The sequence below is a fragment of the Leptopilina heterotoma genome, unplaced genomic scaffold (genome assembly GCF_015476425.1).
Source record: "Leptopilina heterotoma isolate Lh14 unplaced genomic scaffold, ASM1547642v1 Lhet_163, whole genome shotgun sequence".
Lineage (NCBI taxonomy): Eukaryota > Metazoa > Arthropoda > Insecta > Hymenoptera > Figitidae > Leptopilina > Leptopilina heterotoma.
The window spans coordinates 1,282,071-1,292,987 of NW_025110879.1; the positions used below are offsets into that span (position 1 = coordinate 1,282,071).

General features: G+C 35.8%; 1 protein-coding gene across 1 annotated transcript; it reads right to left on the reverse strand.

The window, feature by feature from the left end:
* Positions 1-230: 230 nt before the first annotated feature.
* On the reverse strand, positions 231-10,255 carry LOC122499026. Its single transcript, XM_043607057.1, has 4 exons — positions 9,742-10,255; positions 9,346-9,450; positions 8,867-8,971; positions 231-996 (listed from the first exon to the last, which is right to left on the reverse strand). Exon 4 carries the CDS (start codon positions 978-980, stop codon positions 240-242), a length of 741 nt encoding a protein of 246 aa, XP_043462992.1. The 5' UTR covers positions 981-996; positions 8,867-8,971; positions 9,346-9,450; positions 9,742-10,255; the 3' UTR covers positions 231-239.
* Positions 10,256-10,917: the final 662 nt, after the last annotated feature.

Below are 10,917 nucleotides of genomic sequence, written 5' to 3' on the forward strand. Positions count from 1 at the left end.
TTTTGTAACGCTTCGGCACCGAGGAGCAGGGCTTCTTGAGCACAAGTATTCTGCGTCAGTCCTTCTTCTTCTTGTGGTGAGGGATTGTCATCGTTTTTGCTTGGTTCCCTAGGTAATGCCGGAGGAAGTGAGTGTTTAATCTCCAATTCGATGGCAAGTTGGTTGCGCAGCGCGATGTTTTCTTGTATCATACGTTTGCGACAGTCGTAGCAGTTCGGGTCCGGCATGTTGCGCGGACGTCAGCAGCACTTGCACCGCTTGTGGTCAGGTAGTTGTTTAGGCAATTCTGAATAGTGCGGCCATGGACAGTCATCTGTCGAGAAGTCTGGGTGAGAACAAATTTGGCAGAAGAGACCCGTATATTCCTTTGCGCACGAGCGGTAGCTGTGGCCAGAGACTCCACAGTTGAGGCATCCATCTGGAGCTTTCGGGCGTAGTCTAGGTTCGCGCAGCTCGGTCATGGCGCGGAAAACCTCTTTAATGCTGGATTTTAAGAGATTGTGCAGACGGTAATACTGGTCTTCGATATGATAATAATCTGCTATTAATTCGTTGTAATCCTTCCTGTAGGATTGGGCTTCGGCCTTGAATTTGGCCTCTTGTTCGGCTGAAGATTTAGATTCCGTCTCTGCTGCAGTAAGACGATCGGACATTTTACGACGCTCTTGATTCAGTCGAATGATTTCGCGGTTTTGTTCAGCAATATCCGCATTGATGCTAGGGACTGGGGTGTTGACCTCTTTGCGCAGTTTGGCGATTGTTTTGTCGGCCTTTTTTAGTTGAGCCAAAAAGTTATCGCGCTCGGCGACAATTTTGTTGAAAGCGGACTTGGAAAGCGCGACCAAACCCGTCGGTGATTCCTCGAATTTTAACTTGGCGTCATCTATTTGCTGACCCTCTGGCGGAGAAGCAAAGTATACAGCCATAACCTCGGATACATCGATGGTTGTTGGTGCTTTCGCGCTGGTTGTAGACTCCATATTGTAGAATTGATATCTGAAAAGGAGGTTTACAAAATAGTACGCGATCTAAGGTTTTTTCTTGCCGGTTTTAAATCGTTTATGTGATATTTCCCTAACTTTTTGCCATGCATATTGCCGATGGAAACTATCATGGGTGACAATTTTTCTAGAACTTTTGCTGGACCTTTATAACGTGGCGCTAGTTTGGAACTATAACCACGTGCAGCGTTAGACAAGACGTTATTAGGGTAGAATACGAAATCTCCAGGTTGAAAGTCAATATTATTTTTCCGATATTTATTATATATCTTGCCTTGCTTTTTACTGGCCTTAGTCATAAGTTGTTCAACTTTTGCGCGAAGCGCATCTATTTGTTTTACGCGATCTAACCAAGTGTTAAGCGTCTCGTCTGTGTTTGTGTCAGTGTTTACCTCGCGCGGTGGTTCGCCTGTTCGTCTTGGTTCACGGGCAAAGTTTAGAAAAGCTGGTGTGACTCCAAGGGAAGTGTGAACGGTAGTGTTGTATGCAAACTGGATATCTTCGAGTAGAGTATCCCATTCGCGCTGGTTTTCACCGAGAAGGCTCGCTAGCATAGTTTTTAAATTACGATTCACGCGCTCAACAGGGTTAGCCTGAGGGTGATATACGGGTGTTGTACGTTGTACTGAACCGATTTTTTGTAAAAACGATGTAATGTTGCGGTTTACAAACTCTGTACCGTTGTCAGTAATAACGATTCTAGGCGCTCCCCAGCGGTTAACAAGAGTGTTTAAACATTTTACAATCTTTGGACCGTCTGCTTTGGATAGCGCGAAGCAGTCTATGTAACGAGTATATGTGTCTTCGCAAACTAATATGTAGCTTTTACCAGATTTCGACCGAGGTAGGGGACCTACTATATCGAGTGACACTGTTTCCCAAGGTTCCGTAATTTTGCGCGGATAGATTAAGCCTTGTGGGGGTGTATTTTTTGGTTTACACTTGAGGCAAGTCTCGCATTCATTAACGTAACGCTTGATGTCTTCGCGCATACCGGGCCAATAAAAATGGTTAATTATCGAAAGATAAGTTTTATTGATGCCTTGGTGCGCGGATTGAGTAGTGCAATGATGCTAGGTAATAATCGGTAAAATTTCGTTTTCTTTAAGGATCTTTTTCCAGGCGTTATTATCGCCGATGGTTTCTTTAACCATATTTGGTTTATAGTAGTATAGTTGATTGTTCGAATCAACTTTGTATCTTTCGTAGCGCGAGGGATCTTTACGAACTTTTTCTAGCATCTGGTCGTACCAACTTTGACTTTTAACAGAATTTAGTTCGGTGACGTGCGTATCGCTAGTATCGTCTTCGTAAAGTCGCGAAAGCGTATCCGGCGCTTCATTAGTTGTACCTTTTCTGTGCTCGATCTTGACACTGTTTGCGGAAAGCTCGAGAGCCCATCGCGCAAGTCTACCTTTTGGGTCTTTGAGACCTTGCAACCAAATTAAACTGGAATGATCTGTTATCACAGTAAATTCAGCGCATTCGAGGTAACAGCGGAGCTTTTTAATAGCAAAGATAACGGCCAAACATTCCTTTTCGGTGGTGGTGTAATTTAATTCCGCACCCCTTAAAGGTCTGCTTAAGCACGTGATCAAGTACTCTTTTTCTCCATCTTGCTGTGTCAAGATAGCACCAATACCGGTGTCGCTTGCATCGGTATACAAGTAAAAAGGTAAGCCAGGCTTAGGCGCGACTAAAGTTAAAGCGCTTTTTAAAGATTCTTTAACTTCGTTGAACGCGGCCTCGTGTTCTTCGGTCCAGTTCCAAGGTACCTTGGGACTCGCTAATTTATTTAGTGGTCCTTGCACTTTTGCAATATTGCGCAAGTGACGGTGATACCAGTTCACTGAGCCGTTAAACCGGCGCAACTCTTTTCGGTTACGAGGAGTTGCTCGTTCGAGGATTGGTTCGACACGCTTCGCGTTTGGTTTTAAACCATCTTTGTCTAGGATGAAACCTAAATATTCTACTGACGATTTCGCGAAATAGGATTTATCGCGATTGATAGACAATCCTGCTTCCTGTAGAATGGTAAGGACTACATCGAGAAGCAGAATATGTTCTTCGAATGTTTTGGATATTATTATCCAATCGTCGAGATACGCGTGAACTTGTTCGCAGTAATGTTCGGGCAGATTTTTAGCGCGAATGTGTTCTACGAACTTTTCTTTCAGTCTATCGGTTAGAGCTTGGAAAGTTGCCGGCGCATTTGTGAGTCCGAAGGGCATTCTGACCCATTCAAACTGTCCACGACCAGGGACAACGAAGGCGGTGTATTCTCGCGATTTCGGGTCAATTGGTATGTGGTGAAACGCGTCGGTTAAATCAATGGTGCTAATAATGTTAGCCTCAGATAGCGCATCAAGTATGGTTTTCATACGTGGCAAAGGGTATGCTGATTTCTTTGTGTTCTTATTCAACTTTCGGAAGTCCATGCATACTCTAGGCCTACCATCCTTACGATAAGTGAGCACCACTGGGCTAGCAAAACGTCCATTGCTCCTAACAATAAACTTTTTGTCTAGGTAAATGTCAATTTGATCGTTAATTATTTTGTTCGCTTCTAAGCTGCGGCGATAAGGTTTCAATTTAAATGGCGTTGGATCGGTGAGCTCTATAACGTGTGTCGTTAAATTAGTAACACCGGTTCCAGAGGTAAATTTCGATAATTTATCATCTAAAAACGCATTCAATTTATTCCTTTGTTCCGGAGATAATTTGATTAATTGAGCCGAATTTAGGAAGCTACGTGCATTGGAAATGGAGCCTAAAGGGTGACGAACCGAGGACCCTTTCATGGACCAATAACCTTGGCTTGCGTCAATAATAACTTGCCAACTAGTTATAAAGTCCATGCCTAAAATGACTGGTGTAGTTAGACCGTCGAGAACGGCAAACCATATTTCACCGTGGCAATTATCTATTTCGATATCGAATTTTACGGAATGGCGAGGTGCGGCTACGTGATCGCGTTGCGCGAGTTGTACGCCGGCGCGCGTTATCGCGTCCTTAATCGGATCGCCGTTAGCTAAACTTTCGAGTTTGTCAAAAAGTTCTCCTGACATGAAAGTTCGATCACTACCTGTGTCAAGAAGCGCTGTTATTCTTTCGTTACCGATTTTGATTACCGTGGAAATTGTACATCTTTCCTGAGGCGGTGAGGGCGATGCGTGCCCTTTGTGTACTCTGCGCTTAGTTTTATCAGTCAATACAAATAAATTGTTCGACTGATTAATCAGTGGCAACGATCTGAGTGAAGATATGCACGCGCCTATTGTGGGAGAGCAATCTTCCTCAGATTCAGAGTACTCAGTCTCAGATTCAGAATATAAGCAATCATCATAATCGCTCTCAGAATCACTAGTATCAATCCTACCTGCATGCGCTTTGTTTAGTGTTGATGCTATTTGAGGATTGTACGTTGATTCATTAGCGATAGGGATGCTTTCTGAATTTGAAGAAGTATCAATTTCGTTTAAGTAGTTTATCGGTCGATTTTCGTTTTGTTTAGATGGGGTTTTGCCAGGGAGATCTAGTCTCTCCTGGCATCTCTGTCGTTTTTTGATTGATTATCCTGCGCGTTGTGACCGTAGTTTTGTGAGTAATCGCGGTTGTAATTACCGTGCCATGGTGGCTGCGTTGGTTGCGGTGGAGGCGCGTGCGGGGGACAAGGAGGTCTTACGTTTTGCGCGCTGCACTGGCAATCTAGCTGGTAGTATTGCGGAGAGTGGGGGGAGTTATGGTAGTAGCCTTGGTTTTGATTGTAACCACGGCCACTGCCATTCCAACCATTGTTATAACCGCGTCCGCGATTATTTTGATTGTTTCCGCCTCGTTGGCCATTTCCACGACCGTTTTGGCCACGAGGATTTTCGCTTTTCTTGTGCGCAGACGATCTACGCTTTTCCCCCCCTTTCTGCGACGAAGCAGAGCTTGAGGAGTGAGAAGAAGTAGAAGTGGAACGTTTGCGCGATCTGTGAGAAGACGAAGGTTTGTTCGGACTGATCAAAGCGCTCTTAGATTTATTCGCTTTGGAATTTTCTGCATCGCTTATATTTAATTTTTATTTAAGAGACTTGAACTGTTTTTGATAGATGTCTATTTTATTTAAGTTTTGTTCGGGCTCTGGTTTCGCTTTTTGTTTACTTTTATTCGCTTGTTTTTGTTTATTTTCTGCTTTTTTATCATTTTCGGTAGATTCGACGGAAGGGGTTTTGGATTGAGATACCTGCGAATCGATTGCATTCAATTGGTTTCTATTGCGCGGGTTACGAGACCGTTTCGCGTCTTGTTCGTGCAATTTATTTGATTGCTGCATAAATTCGATTTTTTCTTGGTATTTGCGTATCTTATCTAAAAGTTCTTCATAAGAGTTGAAGCTGTCGCGATCGAAAAGAGAAATTAATTCCGAATGCAGACTTAGATAAATTTTATCGAGCTGAATATTTTCTGGAATTTTATTTCTCAGTTTGTTGTAGAGCGCGCCGATTTTTATGACGTAGTCTATCCCTGTTTCGTTTTCTAATTGAACCGCGCGATGTATTTTATTGAGGATTTGGTTATCGTCGTTTACATCGCTAAATGTTTTTCGGAATGATTTAGAAAATTCGGTCCATGTTGTCCATTTATGGCGAAACATGTTGAACCATGAAAACGCGGTATCTGTGAGCGTTTGGGAAAAAATCGGAAGCGCGTCGTTGGGATCGATTGCTGAAGCGGTCATTTTTCTTTCAAATTCGTCGAGAAATTCATTTGCATCTTGTTTTCCGGGAAATTTGAGGTCCCACGATTTAATGATTTTATGCAAATTTGGAACGTGAGTTCGTTGCGCGATAGATGCGTTAAGAGCCGGGTTCGAATGCATATCAATTAAATCATGATTATTTGTGTTTGAATTTAAGGGTGTTTGAAACAAATAATCTGGTTGTTCGGCGAAATGTAATGTACGGTTTGTAGAAGAGCGTTGTCGCGAAGGTGTAGCATAAGAAAGTGGTGGGCATGTTGGTGGTGCAACTGCAGTTGTACTTTGACTTACAGTCGAAGTGTTACCCGTGAATGTGACCGTTGTGGTTGTTGTAGTGGGGGGTAAACTAGTCTGTTGTGCATGTGGAATATGTTCACCACTATTATCATATGCCCAACGAGAGTCGTGCCATGGGGATGGCGCATGTCCCGTTTGCATTTGCGACATTTTATTCGTAAGGTCTTGAATTTGGGATTTCATTTCAGCGCGAAGTTTTTCTATTGAATTAGAAGTTTCTTTTCTAAGCGCGGTTATTTCGAAGTGGTTTTCTTTGTGTGCTATGCGTATTTCTTGGCTAGAATTTTCAAGATGGTTCCGTAACATGTTTTTCATTTCGTCTTTAAATTTTCTGTTCTCTTCTGCTTGGTTGTAAGCAAAAGATTCAACCTGTGTAAAAAATGATTTTAAGTGTGAAGTTGTGATTGGAGCTACCGGGTGTTTGGTTTTACGGCCGCGGCGAGAAAATAATGTTTTCGAGATTGCTCCTAATGAAGTCTGTAATTGGTCGTTTGTGTTAGTATCTTTGAAAATGTCAGTTGTGTTATCTAACAAAGTTTCATTTTCTCCTGGAATATTAGCGCGAGCGGTTTCGTTTTCCTCGATATCGCTGTGAATTGGGCTAAAATTTTCTGTTGGTGTAGGAGGTCTTTGATTTTGTGGAAAAATAGTTTCTAAATTTTCTCTAGTTGCGCTCCATATTTCTTCTTGTGGAATGTGTTCGGTAATGTTGTTATTTTTTTTTGTGGATTGTGTGGGGCTGCGAGTCATTTTGTCACTTCTTTTAAATGCATTCGTGTCAGAACGAGTTTGCATTTTTTGTGTGTTTGATTTTGGGCTTCTTCTTCCCATAGTTAAAAAAGAGAAAGATAAAAAAAAATTTTAAATAAAAAAAAATTTTTGTTTATAAGTTAATTTAGTTAATTGGCTAAATCAACTTTATTTAATTCTGAGAAAGGAAGAAAAAATTCAATAATTAAAAAATTGGAATTTATTGATTGATTACTATTAAGTAATTAGGTCGTTTTACACATAAAAAAAAAGATTTTGTTGGCGATTTAATTCAATTTAATTATTGCGCTGGAAAAAAAATTTTTTAAAAATTCAGTAGTTTGTTTAAATTCAAGGCAATTTATTGCGCTTGAATTTTGGGAATTACTGTATTCAAATTAAGTTATTTTCTTTTATTATTTTTTTTTTGATTTATCCAATTATTAGTGAGAAAAAAGAATTTCTTTTCTCAATTTAATCATTGAAGAAATTTTGATTTAACAATTCAAAATTTTTTTTTTAACACATTTTTATTTTACCAATTTAATTGTTAATAATTTCTATTTTGTTAATTTAATTATTAATAGAATTTTTGTCAATTTTATTATTGGTAATTTTTATTCTCCTGCTTCAATTGTTAATTAATTTTATTTATTAATTCAGAGGAAAATAAAAGTTACATTTCGTTTTAATTTCGATAATCAAACTTTTATTAATAAAATTATTTTTTTTTAAATTGATTAGATTTTTCCCTTTCTCAAAATAGTTTCTCTCTTTAATAGAAAGATTATACAGAAGTCATTGAAATAAAATTAAAATTTCATTATTTCTGTAATTTCGAAGACCTGAAAGAAGCAAGGTATTTGTGCTGTGATAGTAAACACAGCTGTGTTTTCGTCGCGCTAATCAAGCTGGAAACTCGCAATTCCGTATTTTGTTGTAGCAATTTTAGCTACCGTATTGACAAAAATTTATTTAATCATTTTTTGTCACGCATGATAGTCGAGAAAATTGGCGAGAATCAATTCAAAGATATTTTATGATAAAATGCGATTATTTATATTAGCGTAGAAAAAAAATTGGCAGAAATGTAAAAGCAGTAAGCAGTTTTACAAAGCGAAGTACAAAAATAATTTAAATAATAATTATTCTATTTTGAGCGAATTACAAAAACAATTTAAATAATTATCAGATATTATTTTTATTTTTTTTTTAAAAGCGAAGTATAGTGAGATTGGTGTGATTATAAGCAAAAAATTTATAATTTTGTATTGTTCGTAGTGCAGTGCGAGATTGGTGCAGGCGAAAGCAGTGAGAGATCAGGAAAAATTGAGCATGCTTGATTTCATAGTATTTATTATAATAAATAAAATTTTATAAAGCAAAATAACTGGCAATAAATAGCAGTAAGGTACGGAAATTCGGCTGGTTATAATTTAATATGACTTTTAGCGCGAGAGAATAATTCGAAAAAGAAACTATTTTGTTTTCGAAAATGGCAGTGAACTGCTGTTCAGGCGCGGTAAAGGTAATTTTTTTTTAAAATGCAAGTTTTTCACACAAAAAAATCACGTTGGGCGCCAAAAATGTGGCAGCCTATTTAAGATTTTAATATTGTTAAATTAATAAGACGTGGGTAGGACTTAAACGGGGTGACACAATCAATCAGCCGAATAACTATACACTTACAAGAATATTTCCTTCCTCCTTTTCATTGTCGAGCCAAGTATGTAGAGAGATTTAACAAACATTGAAAAGAAGATAAGTGATTGTAGATTTTTAAGCAATTTTTCTCAACTTTAAATCTAATTATCGGAAAAATTTTAAACGAAATATTTTTTTCTGATAATTATATTTAAAGTGTATTTCATTATGCGTCGAATGAGATTATTTTGATAGGGTTATTTAAATAAAATTATTATAAAATAATTTTATTAAATTCTTTAAGAATTCAATTGTTTAAAGGAAAAAAGGAAAGTTCTTATCTATAGAAAAATGAAAAGAAAGACAAAGAAAACGTCAGTAGTAGATCAAAATTTTTTAATTTCATGTGCAAAACTTGATATTTTACCATCGCACAGTTCTTCTTGCACAATAGTTGTGGAAGGTTCCATTTCTTTTGGACTTATTGAAGCACTTTTTTTAGATGAAATAATATCTTCAGTTTTTCCGATTTCTGAAATAGAAATTTAGTAATATTTTAATTGCTGCTGATAATTAATAACTTAAATAATTATAACTCTTCCAAATATTATTACTCAGATACAAGAAAAATATATTTTTTATAATTGCTGAGAAAAATAAGTATCAAGTATTTCTATTTAAAACGAGTACATTTTTTTGAAGTTATTTTGAAAATAGAAATTTCGTAATATTTTAATCGCTGCTAATTTAAAGATTTTCACTTTTTAAATAATTAAAACATTTAAAAATATTATTATTCCGATAAATAAATAAAGATACAATTTTTTCATTTACATTGTTTGTTTTGAAAAACTATTTTTTTAAATTATTGTTTTTAAATTTCATGCTTAAAACTTGATATTTTACCATCGCATTATTCTTCTTGCACAATACATGTGGAATGCTCCTTTTCTTTTGGACTTATTGAAGCACTTTTTTCAGATGAAATAATATCTTTAGTTTTTCCGATTTCTGAAATAGAAATTTAGTAATATTTTAATTGCTGCTGATAATTAATAACTTAAATAATTATAACTCTTCCAAATATTATTACTCATGTTACGATCCTAATTATTATAATTTCCCTAATGTTTCCCGATTTTATTTTAAAATTAATTAAAATAGGGACGGGGTAGTAAATAACAAGAAATTACTTTAGTTGAACAAATATATGTGTATTTTATGAAATAAGATAAAATTGATGAAAATAAGAGATAGAAATAGGCTTTCTAATGTGAGTCTTAGAGTGCTTTGATTGTTTACCTTGGGACAAAGGGTGATGCTAGTCGCTAAGGTATAATGGCTCTAGTCCGTTAATGCTTGACTAAGTGGATGCAGTATTGTGTCTCGAGAAACAGGAACACTCTTTTCAAATGGCAAATTTGACTTCCAGATTTACTTTCCAAAATGCACTTTTGAAATATACGTAGAGTAAAGGACAACTACTGAAACTGGGTTTAGAGCACTGCGTCGTGAAGAACCACTTGTTATAGATAAAATTTTAAGACTGACTTGTGCAGAGCACCACTTCTCAATTTGAGACTTATAATATTGACGACTACATTTTCTTGACTGCTTTTCTAGACTGCTTTCTTAGACTGACTTCTTAGACTGAACTGCTGTTGATGGTCTGGCTCTTCTTATACCCAAATTTGCCTGTGTATTTTAGAAATTGTACGTGTTTCCATGTATTTCACGAATCGTCCACGTTTTCATGTATTTTACGAATTGTACGAGTTTCCATGCATTTTAGAAACCCCTTTGTTACTGGAACACTTGTGGTGACTCACTATTAGATCGCACGTGTACATTCCCTTATTACTCATGTTATTTTATAATTTTGTTATTAATTGTTACAATTTGTTAATTATAATTGTTTAACTTTGTTGTTAATTATAATTGTTTAAATTTGTTATTATTTATTATTACAATTTATTATTGTTTATGTTTATTATTACAATTTATTATTGATTATTATTAATATTTATAGTTATTATTTATAATAATATGTAAATAATAATTTTGTTATTAACTTTTATCATAATTATTACTATTATTATTAATATTATTAATTTATATGATTATTATTATTATTAATTATTAAGATTAATTATTATTTTACATATTATTATTGAAAATAGGTTACGGTGACGTAACACTCACATACAAGAAAAATATGATTTTTAATAATTGCTGAGAAAAATAAGTATCAAGTATTTTTATTTAAAACGAGTACATTTTTTTGAAATTATTTTGAAAATAGAAATTTAGTAATATTTTAATCACTGCTAATTTAAAGATTTTCACTTTTTAAATAATTATAACATTTAGAAATATTATTCCGATAGATAAATAAAGATACAATTTTTACATTTACATTGTTTCTTTTGAAAAACTATTTTTTAAAATTATTATTTTTTCATATAATTTACAATTTTA